Below are 16,517 nucleotides of genomic sequence, written 5' to 3' on the forward strand. Positions count from 1 at the left end.
GTGGCAATATTTAATATGCTGTCATCTCTAGGATACGTTTACTAGGCCTACGCTTAGTATGTGCCAGGTTGTAGATGACAAGAATGCATGTGACAATAAATAAGTATTTGACAAGAATGTAAACGTCACATTTCGCTATATAAATTGTAGCCTAGGTTTAATCTTTTCCTTGATTGGAAAACAGTTAAGTCAAACTTGAATCATGGTATGACTTCTTGGACTGTACAGTAGCCTACCTTTATGTCAAAATAGGAAAATATTGAAACAATTACAGTTAATAATTGCTGCGACATTGTAAACGAGCAATTACTATCTATTAATTATTAGCACAATTGAAAACGTTCACAATAAAACCCTCCCACATTCTAATCTAAATGGATAATTGTGGAAGTGAATGCACAGTAGGATATTACACAATTTCACTATCGTATCTCATTGGACAGCGGTTGAACGTATGTTCCACACGCCTTCTGTCGGTCGGTGAAATCGCGACTGGTGTGGACTTGCAAATGAAGCGAAATAGGGAACGTTCGTCACCAAGACAATCAACTTTACTTTCCAACTGAGATATTTTTTTTAAATCTTTGACCTACCTATTTGGATTAAATCATAGCCTTCTGCGTGTGAAGACACAGTGCGGTTATTGGCTCCGTTGCCCGCGTTTGCAGAACGAATTGCAACGTTGTGGAGTTGTAGTAATTTATCCAGGTTGCTCTCAAGTGACGTGCATAGCACATTCTAGGATTTTGGTGGGCGACAGTCGCACTTGTCCTCTGGTGTACTGAATTTCGTTGGCTGTATGGAGGGATGTCGGGATGGCTTGCACCAGGAGAACCAAAACTTTGGTGTCTACATGCGTGATCTTGAGTGGCATGACCAACATCGTGTGTCTCCTCTATGTTGGATGGGTCACTAATTATATCGCGAATGTATACATCAAAGTCCCTATGCCTGTCCCAGAGAAAAAGTTAGAAGGCGATAAGAAGGGGGACACCCTACGGATCATAGAAAGACTTGATCGACTTGAGAATGTGGTCAACCAGCACATACAAGGTAAAGTAACCACTACACTGAGCAAGTATCCTTTACTTACCATTTTATAGATTCTGAGTTGCATATGTTTAATTGCATTGAATGCATGGTTTGTGATTTATTAATGATATCGACCTATGTGAACGAGCCTATATCTCCAAACGCAGCAAATCATGACATTGTTGATTTATAACATAAGATGACCATAACATTGTCCTTTATGAATAATGTGACCACCATTTGTCATCTCCTTACTTCGAATGGTCTGCCTGTCTGGACCATGTGACAGAAAGGAAAAAGGACAATGAGATCATTGCAAAGGCCATTCATACTCTGGGGGCAAAATTCCTAGTAGTCTATGTATTATAATTCGAACAGTGTTGGTGACATGTAGCTTCTCCCACCATGTGAAATATACATATAATAAATGTATAGCTGCAGTTATACTCAACCTTATTGTTCAGTTTGCTGTCTCTCACATGCTTAAGCTTAAAACCTTTTTCAAAACCCAAGTCTGTCTCCTTATACATTTTGGCATACTTGTCTATTTGCGTCTGCTCATCGGGTTTATTATGACTGCCTATTGTGACACTCTTGAAGTTTGTTTGTCTGTTAGGCCAATAGTAGAAAACAGTCTTCTCTCAGACTGTCTTATGAAAACTGTAGTGTAGACTGTGAATGTGAAACTAGCCCAGCGTACTGTACATATCTGCTACAATGTCATCTATTTTGAGCTTTAAAACTCAATGTCAAATGTACTGGGACTACATTTTGAAGGATGTTATGTCAATGTAATACGGCACACACAGTATAGACTGTACCCAAACAGAGGTTGGTCTGTCTTCCCCAGACATAGCGTTGGAGATACTGTTGAACTTGCAACAAGTGAATTTCCACAGCCATTATTTCATTATACTGTACTTTATATTTTTATCTCACAAGCTCAAATGCTACAGAATGGTGCCATTAATTCAGTTAATCTAATGGGAATCTGATATTTAAAGAAAATACATTTTGTTGTAGACCATATTGAATATCCTTTTGACTTTGGATTACTCTTGTGTTCTTGGGAATGTCTGGAATTCCCTTCTCAAATTCCTTCAGGCTTTGCCCCTCGCTACAGCATACAGTTACTCCATACTCATACTGTAATTATCTCCCTCCCTTTCTGTGTCATGATTTGAGCTTTACTATTGTCAACACAAGAATAATGTTACCCAGGCCCTGATTTGAAGAGAGGACAGGTAGAGTATGAGTTACAGGCAGACAGGGAGGCACCCATCCCTAGGTCACGGGCAGAGGTGGACTTCACTGAGCTGTGAGGCACCGTACATAGTCAAGCCTGGCTGGTCAGTTGAGTAAACATTCGTTGTGGTGCCAAGACTACATTTCACTGTTTGGAACTGACAGAGAGCAGCCTGTTGAACAGCGCTCTGTACGTTTTCTGTGTAAGAGTGTCTGCCAAACATTTCTGTCTTATTTCTGTCTTATTTCCTCAGGAAATGTTTGGACTATTTGTGTTACTCAAAAGAGGAAATGTGGCATTAGGTCAGATTGTAAAGCTCAATTCAATGTGGCACAGAACACGGCTGGAAGGACAGAATGCCCTCTGTCTATAGCACTATACTGTATGGAAGGAGTGTGGACTGATAAAACATGCACTCTAACTCGGCTGTACATGCATGTTGATTTGGAATGTATCATCAATCAGCCTATTAAAGGTGGGCCTCAGGTTTGAGAGAGGATTGAAGACACGGCTTGAGCAGGCATAAAATATTTGGATTCATTTTGTAGAATAGTAAACTAGGAAGACTACTACTCAGAACACATCTAGAGTTCTGTTTATCTTGCCAATGTAAGTGCCAAGAATGAAAACATTTCTAGTTTGCGTAGCTGACAAGTCTACACACGCCCACCATAAGTGCTGTTACTGCACTCTATGGCTTTCCTCATGCTCCCAAAAGCCTTCATTCTGTTAATGCATGTGTGTGAGGGTGCTGCTGTACTAAACGGACAACAACTTACATAGTCCTCTATTAATAAATGCGCTGCCATGACACTTGTTTACCCTGAACAAGTGACTATCGTTCTAAACCATTTAGTATGTGACAACCAAATATGGATGGAGTGTTCTTGTACAGAGACATAGAAATGTGTCTTGTACCGTATAACACTGGGCATCATTCAGGCATCAATCACTCAGAATGATGGTGTTTGTATTGTAAGTGTGAAGTGTCTTTCCTCCTGCATACCAGCGCTCACATTTTGAGCCGCTCTGAGTGCTCCTCAACACAGGTAACTGCGAATTCACTTGAGAGGTCTTCTTGAGTCATCAAAAAGTGAATATGAATTTAGACATGACAGAACTCCAAAGGCGTTTTCTTCCATAAAGTACAGCTGTGCCTCAGAGACTTTACTATAGATCTCCCCTCTGAACATGAGGAAAGAAAAGACAGAGTATGGGTCTATTTCATGGTGATTGTTTTTGTGAGAAGGCAGTGGTCCTCTGGTTGATTTAACCTCAGGGGCTGTATATTACCCCTGGGGATAACTAATTATATGGTGCTGATTCAGAGGGAGATGATGATGCCTCAATCAAATAAACCCGTCAAATCTAAATCATAATGAGTGTTTACTCTTGAGAAGAGGAGTGAGAGAGGGTGTGTTTTGCTCCTTGCTGGAGGGCCAGTAATAAATGTTGTATTTTTATTTATTTATTTATTTCACCGTTATTTTACCAGGTAAGTTGACTGAGAACACGTTCTCATTTGCAGCAACGACCTGGGGAATAGTTACAGGGGAGAGGAGGGGGATGAATGAGCCAATTGTAAACTGGGGATTATTAGGTGACCGTGATGGTTAAGGGCCAGATTGGGAATTTAGCCAGGACACCGGGGTTAACACCCCTACTCTTACGATAAGTGCCATGGGATCTTTAATGACCTCAGAGAGTCAGGACACCCGTTTAACGTCCCATCCGAAAGACGGCACCCTACACAGAGCAGTGTCCCCAATCACTGCCCTGGGGCATTGGGATCTTTGTTTAGACCAGAGGAAAGAGTGCCTCCTACTGGCCCTCCAACACCACTTCCAGCAGCACCTGGTCTCCCATCCAGGGACTGACCAGGACCAACCCTGCTTAGCTTCAGAAGCAAGCCAGCAGTGGTATGCAGGGTGGTATGCTGCTGTATAATGGAACAAGAAATGTATATCCGATGGTATTATCTTTTTGCATGGTTTTGGCTATAGAGCACTTATCTGCCTTGTTGCTTCCACAAAAATACCCCTCCACATATTCTGCCATGCCAAGTCAGTTTGCCCCTACATCCTTTCAATTAAATATTGAATGACATAACGACTGCAAGAGGCTGCAGGCGTTGACCAAGTGTCATAATAATACATAATGCTTAACTTGCTGAATATAGGTTAAATATGGATCGCAAACAAGTGGTTCTCTTGATCTAACAATAGTGCTGAACGGGTCGTGTTCAGCTGATCTGCTGACGGTTGGGAAGCTACCCAAAATATGAATCAAATCATTGGCGATGCCAGGTTACTTTTGTATTTGTAATCGTTACTTTATGCATGAAAGACTAACATTTGATTGACAGACTGGGGAAGTCTGTCTGAGAAAGTTTTCATTAGATATTTAGTTAAGTACCCTGCTTCCTTTCACTGACAGTCTTTATGTAGACTACTCTTCGGAGACCAATGAATATCCTCATTTCAGAACAGAATGCAGATATGCTGTAACCCTTTTCCCTCAAAGGAAAGTGGAGATACAGTATCTCATTCTCCCATACTTCCTTTTTTTCTCTCAGAATTCCTCTTAGCAACTCCCACAGTTAATTACCTTAGCGGGTTGTGGATTGGTAGAATGTGGGTGTCAGGGTAACCAAGTAGAAATGTTGTCATTTCTCTACAGGGTGTCTGTTCTTTACAGAGCACAGCCTCAATGTATGTAGTGGTTTTGGGATTGTAAACTTACTGGAATGACAAAGATCTACCAATCCCAAGTGAATGTGGTGTCAGTGAAAGTGTGCTGAAGTGTGACGGTGTGGATAGGGAGGGGAAAGGGAGTCTCCAGAATGTTGATTTCCTTTACCAGTAATGGAACGATTATTGAATTACAGAGAAACAAATGCACTGGAGGACGATTGCTAATGAAAACAATTAATTACCATGAATGCAGAGGGCAAAAGCATCATGAAGAAAATCTGAATAATTTAGAAATTGTAACCTCCCTTGCAAGTATTTCAGTTCAGCGTGTCCCCTGACAATTTACTCTAAACAGGAAAATATCTATGGCACTTCTTCAAGGCTACTGTTCCTATAAATGAGTATCTTCGTGTAATTGTTGTTAGTGACTACTCTGATTCTGAGGTAGATTCATGTCTCATTGCTGGAGAAGTGTAAGGAGGAGGATATTTTTACGGTTTACTCCGTATCTGCTATAATATCTAGAAAGCAACGTACAGATAATTCAGGACAGCGTTTAGAAGTGTCTCACTGAAACAAAAGCGTTTGACAGTCCTCTCTGGCTGTACCGTGATTAAAATGGTCCCATGCAGACTCTTCCTCTCCTCTATACCCCACCATCATGCAAAGCAATTTGTCTCAGTCCCTCATATCTGCCCGGTCTATTTGCTAAGTGCACACATGGCCACAAAGACAGCTTGTGTTCCACCAGACAGGCTTTTTAGGGAAGGCTCATCTCCATGTGGCGAAACGAGGAAGCTGAGTGAAGGTGACAGTAACTTAGACAAATTGGAGTGCTTTGTTTTTACATGCTAGATTGTCTACCCATATTCATCTGCCATCCTATATACTTCATAATTCATGCCTCTGAGTAAGAAAGTAACATTTTGGTTTGAGCAAAAAATGATGTATTATTTCTGGAGTTCTACAGTCTTTCTAGTTTTCTAATACCCTATTAGTCTTTGATGTATTAATTTATGAGTAGGACTGTTTTCTCATAGAGCAGGAAACATACCAGGATGTACTACACAGGAGAAATGCACAAACACATTTTCTTATTTAGGAATTCATATAGAAACTCCCTGACAAGCATGAAGGAAGAGTTGGCACAGTGGTGCAAATCGAGGTCATGCAGAGCACAGCACAGTCTGGCTGCATTCAAAAACAGGTCTGGAGATATTTACATATGTAGGATCTTTGAGCCATTTCGCTAAAGCAGGAAAATAATCCCGCAGCAACAGGAAATGTGGATTATCATGAATGGACATTTTTGTAGGGGTTGATGCATTTTTCAAAGGGAAATTACAAACTTCAGAAGCCTTTTTAAACCTTAAATACACTACAAGTTTTACATTTCCTGCATTTCAGGAAGGTTCTCCTGCAACACAGTGATCAAATTAAGATACTATATCTGTAATGAAGATGTATTATTCCGTAGGTAGTGTCTGCAGGTTAAGACATTTAAGGTAGGGTATTGCTGGAGTCTATTGGCAAAGAGGAAAAGAAGAGTTGTTCTTTATTGCATGCCTAATTTCTCTATGCCTCTGCGCCTCTCCCTGGTGAATCAGCAGACTACAGATGTAGGATCTTAATTTGATCACCCTGTTGCAGGGGAACTTTCAAATGTAGTGTATTTGAGGTTTAAAAGGGCTTCTGAAGTTTGAGATTTTCACATAGACATTTCAGACCCGATTTACCCTTATGAAAAATGTATCAACCTCGACAAAAATGTCTTAATTATAATCCACATAATTCACATTTCCTGTTGCTGCAGGATATATTAACCACTGTAGCAACCTGGCTCAAATTAAGATCCTACATCTGTATCCTGCTGAAGGTTGGTGTAAACCGTGGATTGATAACCCAGAGACTGAAGGAAGAGAGATGATGACAGGAAAGAAGGAGACTCAACAGGAGGCTGCATCACCAGTGACCTGCCCGGGGATTCATCGCTGTTAACCCTAATTGGGATGTTAATCAAAACGCGTATGTCTCATCATGTCCCCTGCTCACTGGCTCCCAGGGCTCATAAAACATTAATAATCCATCACTGACACAGAAGTGAACCGAATGGACCTAACTAACCGTCATTGTGTGTTATTCTATGATAGTTATTCATTGGCACATGCGTAGCTGTGAGACTATTGAGGTTGTTGCTATGTTGTTGTTGAACAGTCAGTGAGTGAAACAACTCCCTCCTGCATCAGTGTTCTTATTACTGAGTGTACTGAGTGAAGAGGCTTTCTAACTTATACTAACTATTGAGTGTATGAAGTAGCTAATTACAGAGAAGCCACTTTTTTGCTCCCATATCTTGAGCAGGGGATTCTAATTAGCGGCAATGGGACCTAATTGCTAGTTAATTAGAGGGAATGAAGAACCTGTGAGGAGCTAGAGTATAGGCCCAATCAGCCAGAGTTGAACATTCCCTGAACCTGACAGAAATTAGCGCTCCATTGCAGACTGGCATTTGTGCTGATGTATTGCAAGAGAGTGCTACTGAGGCATCTCATACCCACAGGATGTTGAAAATCAGCCTCAATTATCACCATGTCTCATTTGATAATTTTTACCCTGGAACTTAATTACTTAGTGCTGCTAAATTCTCCTGTTATCTAATTGTTTTTCAGTATTCCTCACAAAACACCTGAAGGCAACACCCACACCACACAGGTTTATTTTCAGATGTTTATTAAAATCGCTATAGCAATTAGCATCTGGCCACTTTTGTCCACTGGGCTGCAACACGTCCTGTTATTCATAATAGTTCTCACCAATCCATATAATCACAATCTGCCCTGTGCGCATTAAAGACATGCCTCATTCATGCTGTTGTGTTTTCTTATAGTGCACATTATTACTACCAGTTATAGACTACACAGGAAGGCACATTACTATCATTATATTGAACATATTCCAAGTAGGGCTGTGGGGGTCATGACATTTTGTCAGCCGGTGATTGTCAAGCAAATAACTGCCGGTCTCACGGCAATTGACTGTTAATTAACATAAACACGTTTAGCATCTCCTGGCTTCCACGCATAGCGTCCAAGCCACTGATGCAGACCTTAGGAACATCTACATTTTAAAAAGTCTAAATCCATGTAATATAGCCTACACCATCACAATAAATTCATGATTTATTTTAGCCTGGTCTAAAGAAACATGATATGAAGAAAATGTTTATTTCAGAAGAACATTATAGCATACTGAGTTGTCCTTATATCAGGCCCTGATATGGCTATGCCATATGGCTGTGGGCTACACTAGTTAATTTAGCAGACGAGTTGCTTAGATTCCACATAATTATTTATTATTTTATAGTATGAAGAATACAATTGAACATAGCTGAATTAAAAAAAACATTCTCCAAATGGTTTCCAAAGAAGTGCACACTATTCTGTGTTAACAAAGAAACAGGTCCTGATATATGATTAATATCGAGTTATTTATGTAACTTTAGTTGTGACATAAACGTTGGGCTATATGTTTAGATTTAGGCATGAGCTCTGATTTGTTTGTTGTGCAGGCTGCACAAACTTCGTCAATCACTCATTCACAATTTGACAAGCACTTGATAATATTCTCAACAGCCCATTGTTCCAAAATGGCGTAGCAGTCGGACGTCTGTTTTGTCTTGTCCCGTGTGTATATATCATTTCTTCATATTTCGTAAATATTTTTAATCTCAATTTCCATCTACGGACTGAACATACACTCCTGCAACCCGCCTCACCCAATGTGGTACGGATCTGCTATGTTTTTATACTTTAGAACCGGAACCCACATCAGAAGCTAACTAGCTAGTAGTCAGTTAGCCACTGCTAGCGGTCATCACCGTTAACTCGGACATCAGCCAGCCTCAGTCCGGTCAATTCCTGCCAGTCTGCACAGCGTGATATCAACCCAGAGCATATCGGACTGCTTTTTCTCTATCACAGCTCCGGATTCCTACTGCAAGCTCTGAACCTTTACACCGGATCATCGCAGCTAGCTAGCTGCTATCCGAGTGGCTACTCCTGGCTGACGTCTCTGTCCCGAAGCAAGCACCAGTTAGCCTGGAGCTAGCCTCGAGCTAGGGCCATCAGCCAATTCTTGGGCTACAATACCTCTTTTGCCAATTGGCCTGGACCCTTTACTGCTGACACGAAGCCCCGCCAATCCATCACGACTGGTCTGCCGACGTAACTGTCCGAGGTGCTTTCAACAGGCTCTTCCGTTGTGACGTCCCCGGAGGCCCATCTGCTATCCCCGGCCCGCTAGCTGTCTGAATCGCCGTGTCTCCAGCTCGCCTAGCTACTCACTGGACCCTATGATCACTCGGAAACACATGCCTCTCCCTAATGTCAACATGCCTTGTCTATTGCTGTTTTGGTTAGTGATTGTCTTATTTCACTGTAGAGCCTCCAGCCCTGCTCAATATGCCTTAGCTAGTCCTTCTGTTCCACCCCCCACACATGCGGTGACCTCACCTGGCTTATATGGTGCCTCCTAGAGACACAACCTCTCTCATCATCACTCAATGCCTAGGTTTATCTCCACTGTACTCACATCCTACCATACCCGTGTCTGTACATTATGCCTTGAATCTATTCTTCCGTGCCCAGAAATCTGCTCCTTTTACTCTCTGTTCCGAACGCACTAGACGACCAGTTCTTATAGCCTTTAGCCGTACCCTTATCCTACTCCTCCTCTGTTCCTCTGGTGATGTAGAGGTTAACCCTGCAGTCCCCAGCACCACTCCCATTCCCCAGGCGCTCTCATTTGTTGGCTTCTGTAACCGTAAAAGCCTTGGTTTCATGTATGTTAACATTAGAAGCCTCCTCCCTAAGTTTGTTTTATTCACTGCTTCAGACCACTCCGCCAACCCGGATGTCCTAGCCGTGTCTGAATCCTGGCTTAGGAAGGCCACCAAAAATCCTGAAATTTCCATCCCTAACTATAACATTTTCCGACAAGATAGCCCCCTTTGGCAGTTCTGAGTTGCAATCTACTGCAGAGAGAGCCTGCAGAGTTCTGTCATACTATCCAGGTCTGTGGCCAAACAATTTGAGCTACTACTTTTAAAAATCCACCTTTCCAGAAACAAGTCTCTCACCGTTGCCGCTTGTTATAGGCCCCTTTAAGCCCCCAGCTGTGCCCTGGACACCATATGTGAATTGATTGCCCCCCGTCTATCTTCAGAGTTCGTACTGTTAGGTGACATAAACTGGGACATGCTTAACACCTCGGCAATCCTACAATCTAAGCTAGATGCCCTCAATCTCACACAAATTATCAAGGAACCTACCAGGTACAACCCTAAATCCGTAACTATGGGCACCCTCTTAGATATCATCCTGACCAACTTGCCCTCTAAATACACCTCTGCTGTTTTCAACCAGGATCTCAGCGATCACTGCCTCATTGCCTGCGTGCGTAATGGGTCCGCGGTCAAACGACCACCCCTCATCACTGTCAATCACTCCCTAAAACACTTCCTCTAATCGACCTGGCCCCGGGTATCCTGGAAGGATATTGACCTCATCCCATCAGTAGAGGATGCCTGGTTGCTCTTTTAAAAGTGCTTTCCTCACCATCTTAAATAAGCATGCCCCATTCAAAAAATGTAGAACTAGGAATAGATTTAGTCCTTGGTTCACCCCAGATTTGACTGCCCTTGACCAGCACAAAAACATCCTGTGGCGTTCTGCATTAGCATCGAATAGCCCGAATAGATATGCAACTTTTCAGTTGTCAGGAACCAATATATAATATGTATGTATGTATGTGTGTGTGTGTATATATATATATATATATATATATATATATATATATATATATATATATATATATATATATATATATATATATATATATATATATATATATATATATATATATATACACATACATACATACATACATACATACATACATACATACATACATACATACATACATACATACATACATATTATATATATATATATATATATATATATATATATATATATATATATATATATATATATACACACACACACAGTGGGGAGAACAAGTATTTGATACACTGCCGATTTTGCAGGTTTTCCTACTTACAAAGCATGTAGAGGTCTGTAATTTTTATCATAGGTACACTTCAACTGTGAGAGACGGAATCTAAAACAAAAATCCAGAGAAAAATCATACAATGTGATTAAGTAATTCATTTGCATTTTATTGCATGACATAAGTATTTGATCACCTACCAACCAGTAAGAAATCTGGCTCTCCCAGACCTGTTAGTTTTTCTTTTAAGAAGCCCTCCTGTTCTCCACTCATTACCTGTATTAACTGCACCTGTTTGAACTCGTTACCTGTATAAAAGACACTTGTCCACACACTCAATCAAACAGACAGAGAGTAGCAGCAAATGATAAACAGAGAGTAGCAGCAGTGTAAAAGAGGGGTTGGGGTGGGGCACACAATGCAAATAGTCTGGTTAGCCATTTCATTACCTGTTCAGGAGTCTTATGGCTTGGGGGTAAAAACTGTTGAGAAGCCTTTTTGTCCTAGACATTGCACTCTGGTACTGCTTGCCATGCGGTAGTAGAGAGAACAGTCTATGACTGGGGTGGCTGGGGTCTGACAATTTTTAGGGCCTTCCTCTGACACCGCCTGGTGTAGAGGTCCTGGATGGCAGGCAGCTTAGCCCCAGTGATGTACTGGGCCGTACGCACTACCCTCTGTAGTGCCTTGCGGTCGGAGGCCGAGCAATTGCCGTACCAGGCAGTGATGCAACCAGTCAGGATGCTCTCAATGTTGCAGCTGTAGAAACTTTTGAGGATCTGAGGACCCATGACAAATCTTTTTAGTTTCCTAGGGGGAATAGGCTTTGTTGTGCCCTCTTCATGTCTGGCTTGGTGTGTTTGGACCATTCTAGTTTGTTGGTGATGTGGACACCAAGGAACTTGAAGCTCTCAACCTGCTCCACTATAGCCCCGTCGATGAGAATGAGGGTGTGCTCGGTCCTCCTTTTCCTGTAGTCCACAATCATCTCCTTAGTTTTCGTTACGTTGAGGGATAGGTTGTTATTCTGGCACCACCCGGCCAGGTCTCTGACCTACTCCCTATAGGCTGTCTCGTCGTTGTCGGTGATCAGCATACCACTGTTGTGTCGTCTGCAAACTTAATGATGGTGTTGGAGTCGTGCCTGCCCATGCAGTCGTGGGTGAACAGGGAGTACAGGAGGGGACTGAGCACGCACCCCTGAGGGGCTCCAGTGTTGAGGTTCAGTGTGGCAGATGTGTTGCTACCTACCCTCACCACCTGGGGGTGGCCCGTCAGGAAGTCCAGGATCCAGTTGCAGAGGGAGGTGTTTAGTCCCAGGATCCTTAGCTTAGTGATGAGCTTTGAGGGTACTATGGTGTTGACTACAGCTCAGCATTCAATGAATGGGATTCTCACATAGGTGTTCCTTTTGTCCACATGGGAAAGGGCAGTGTGGAGTGCAATAGAGATTGCATCATCTGTGGATCTGTTTGGGCGGTATGCAAATTGGAGTGGGTCTAGGGTTTCTGGGATAATGGTGTTGATGTGAGCCATTACCAGCCTTTCAAAGCACTTCATAGCTACGGACGTGAGTGCTACGGGTCTGTAGTCATTTAGGCAGGTTGCCTTTGTGTTCTTGGGCACAGGGACTATGGTGGTCTGCTTGAAACATGTTGGTATTACAGACTCAATCAGGGACATGTTGAAAATGTCAGTGAAGACACCTGCCAGTTGGTCAGCACATGCCCGGAGCACACGTCCTGGTAATCCGTCTGGCCCCGCAGCCTTGTGTATGTTGACCTGTTTAAAAGGTCTTACTCACGTCTCTTACTCACGTCGGCTACTGAGAGCTTGATCACACAGTCGTCCGGAACAGCTGATACTCTCATGCATGCCTCAGTGTTGCTTGCCTCGAAGCGAGCATAGAAGTGATTTAGCTCGTCTGGTAGGCTTGTGTCACTGGGCAGCTCGCGGTTGTGCTTCCCTTTGTAGTCTGTAATAGTTTGCAAGCCCTGCCACATAAGATGAGCATCGGAGCCGGTGTGGTCTTAGATGGTCTTAGCCCTGTTTTGAAGCTTTGCCTGTTTGATGGTTCGTCGCAGGGCATGGCAGGATTTCTTGTAAGCTCCCGGGTTAGAGTCCCGCACTTTGAAAGCGGCAGCTCTGCCCTTTAGCTCAGTGCAAATGTTGCCTGTAATCCATGGCTTCTGGTTGGGGTATGTATGTACAGTCACTGTGGGGATGACGTTCTCGATGCACTTATTGATAAAGCCAGAGACTGATGTTGTGTACTCCGCAATGCCATTGAAAGAATCCCGGAACATGTTCCAGTCTGTGATAGCAAAACAGTCCTGTAGTTTATCATCTGCTTCATCTGAGCACTTTTTTATAGACCGAGTCACTGGTGCTTCCTGCTTTAATTTTTGATTGTATGCAGGAATCAGGAGGATGGAGTTGTGGTCGGATTTACCGAAATGGAGGGAGAGCTTTGTACGCGTCTCTGTGTATGGAGTACAGGTGATCAAGAATGTTTTTCCCTCTGGTTGCACATTTTAACATGCTGATAGAAATGAGGTAGAACTGATTTAAGTTTCCCTGCATTAAAGTCTCCGGCCACTAGGAGCGCCGCCTCTGGGTGAGTGGTTTCCTGTTTGCTTATTTCCTTATATAGTTGACTGAATGAGGTCTTAGTGCCAGCATCTGTCTGTGGTGGTAAATAAACAGCCACGAAAAGTATAGCTGAAAACACTCTAGGCATGTAGTGTGGCCTGCAATTTATCACAATATACTCTACTTCAGGCGAGCAAAATCTAGACTTCCTCAGATTTCGTGCACCAGCTGTTTACAAATATGCACAGACCGTCCCCCCTCGAGTGTGCTGTTCTAGCTTGCCGGTGCAGCGTATATTCCACTAGCTGAATATCCATGTCGTCATTCAGCCACGATTCTGTGAAACATAGGATGTTACAGTTTTTGATGTCACGTTGGTAGGATATTCGTAATCGTACCTCGTCTAATTTATTGTCCAATGATTGCACGTTGGCGAGTAATATTGACGTAACGGCAGCTTTCCCACTCGCCTTCTGCGGGTTCCCACGAGGCATCCCACTCTGTGTCCCCTGTACCTGTGTTTTTTCCTCTTGCAAATAACGGGGATGTTGGCCCTGTTGGGTGTTTGGAGAATGTCCTCTGCCTCTTGCTTGTTGAAGAAAAACTCTTTGTCTAATCCGAGGTGAGTGATCGCTGTCCTGATATCCAGAAGCTCTTTTTTGCCGTAAGATAAGGTTGCAGAAACATTATGTACAAAATAAGTTACAAATAATGCGAAAACAAAACATAATAGCACAATTGGTTGGGCGCCCGTAAAACTGCTGCCATTTCTTCCGACGCCATTTTACTACAATAGTCATTTACAACATTAACAATATCTACACTGTATTTCTGATCAATTTTATGTTATTTTAATGGACAAAAACGTGCTTTTCTTTCAAAAACAAGGACATTTCTAAGTGACCCCAAACTTTTGAACGACAGTGTACAAAGTCTAGAAGTGATTTGTTTTGAAGCCAGAGCAGCGTGCACGGTTCGGTTGAAGAGCATTGAGTGCACCTGCTGTTGTTATTGGTGTTTGTTGTAAACCACAGATGACTCAAAAGACTAACTTTGAACAGATGTTATTATGAGGGGGAAATCATCCATGCCTGCACTATCAAACCTCTCCATTCTGGCCAGTGTGCGGAGGGCAGCGGTTTAGTCATCTGTCTCATAGACTGACTCATCTCGTAAGGAAGAACAGAGCTGTAGAAGCAGACAGTGGCCTAACAGACACTCAAATTCCGTAGCTCACTTAAGAGACTGTTGTCTTGAAACAAAACATTGGATTAGGTTTAATAGTTGTGTTTTAAAGATTTTTAAAGCAGTTTCCCAGGAACGGTTCAGGTAGGCTTCAAGGCAAGCCTCTGCTCTGCTCAGAAAGAAGATGCAATGATGTGTAAACTTTCCCACTGTGTCGGTATGTTTCACCTCTGGCATTACCATGTAGGCGTGTCTTGTAACCTTTTGAATCGAGATAAAATTGCTTCAAAGAATATCAACCACTCTCATTATCCCATCCTCTTTTGATTACTTCATTCACCTTACATCAGAGGGAAACCCTAATTATTTTAACTTTAAGTTGTGATATTAGCATGAAAGACAGTAGCCTTAAATTCTTATTTTAAGAGAATGATAATCTATTTACCCTTCAAGTTCAACTCACTCTTCCTCTTCTCTCCAGTTGAAATTGAAAGCCCCTGTGACATTGGCATTTGCATACGTCAGATGTGAGGACAGATAGCAGCCTGTCCTCTGCTGTTTCAGTAAACTCTTAGACTTGGAGTGTCGGTGTTAGATGCCTCATGTTGAAGAGCACAGACCACAGGGCTGGAGGAGGAGAGCCCTTTTATACATCTGTTTTCACAGGGAACCAATACAGAGATGACTGTGTTACTGTAGGACGTGATGCTAGGTGAAGTTAGCAGAGCCTTTGAAGCTCAGAGCTTACACTTGAATTGGATCAGTGTCACAGGGGACATTTTATAACAGGTGCATCAGCAGAAACAATGTGTGGGTATTTATCATAAACAATATTCAGGAGTATCAAATGTTTTCTGTTTTAAATGTCTGAAAAGGTCTCTTCAACTTGTCAACACTGGTTAAGTCCTATCCGCCTCTCTAGAGCTGTCACTATGTCACTGCAGGCTATACCTCAAGGAATGCCCAGTGAGATGAGTGGTGTTCTGAAACATGTCGTCTCTACTCCTGAAATTAGTCTGACATTTTACTTGTTCCAACAAATGCATCTGACACACAGGCATCACAGATGTGTTTCTCAATCAGCATGAGGTTTTGCACATTTGAGAGGTATGAATCTGTAAACCTCATTACTGACATCTGGGGTGGCAGGGTAGCCTAGTGGTTAGAACGTTGGGCTAGTAACCGAAAGGGTTGCAAGTTCGAATCCCCGAGCTGACATGGTACAAATCTGTCGTTCTGCCCACTGTTCCTAGGCTGTCATTGAAAATAAGAATTTGTTCTTAACTGACTTGCCTAGTTAAATAAAGGTAAAATATATATATCTTTAGCATGTGTGGTTTCTATATTCTACTTCCTTATGAAACCTGCTTTTTGAGCTGCTATTGATTTAGAATCTCTCCTATGTTCATCAAGGCCATCAGCTTCTATAGAGAAGTAGCCTACGCCAGTCAGAGGTTGAAGTGGAGCCAGAAACTTTGGTCATAAGAGGAGTTTATGCCTGGAGTGCTCTGCTCTGCCAGCCTCTCTCAACTGCCTCTGTGTTCCGCCTCCTCACTGCACAAGTGCAAGCCATCAAATATTCACTGCTGCCTTTAGAATGCAAATGCAAAGTGTAAAAATAGATCCAGTATGTTTTAAGGTGGTGATACTGGAAGAAAGAGTCATTACACATTCTCCCCAAAGATGCTTAAAATGCTGTT

At 42.4% G+C, this 16,517-nt stretch overlaps 1 protein-coding gene across 2 annotated transcripts in view; it reads left to right on the forward strand.

Annotated features, from left to right (window-relative positions):
* Nucleotides 1-376: 376 nt before the first annotated feature.
* Nucleotides 377-16,517, forward strand: part of LOC139576128 (polypeptide N-acetylgalactosaminyltransferase 18-like) — an 85,285-nt gene continuing 69,144 nt past the window's right edge. Inside the window, exon 1 of one of the 2 annotated variants that reach the window (XM_071401833.1) lies at nucleotides 377-1,053. In XM_071401833.1, coding sequence (XP_071257934.1) covers nucleotides 816-1,053 — 238 coding nt within the window. In that variant the 5' untranslated portion in view covers nucleotides 377-815. The remainder of the gene's footprint in view (nucleotides 1,054-16,517) is intronic. The other variant, XM_071401834.1, reaches the window with a different exon arrangement.

Source organism: Salvelinus alpinus, chromosome 5, assembly GCF_045679555.1.
Source record: "Salvelinus alpinus chromosome 5, SLU_Salpinus.1, whole genome shotgun sequence".
NCBI classification, from domain to species: domain Eukaryota; kingdom Metazoa; phylum Chordata; class Actinopteri; order Salmoniformes; family Salmonidae; genus Salvelinus; species Salvelinus alpinus.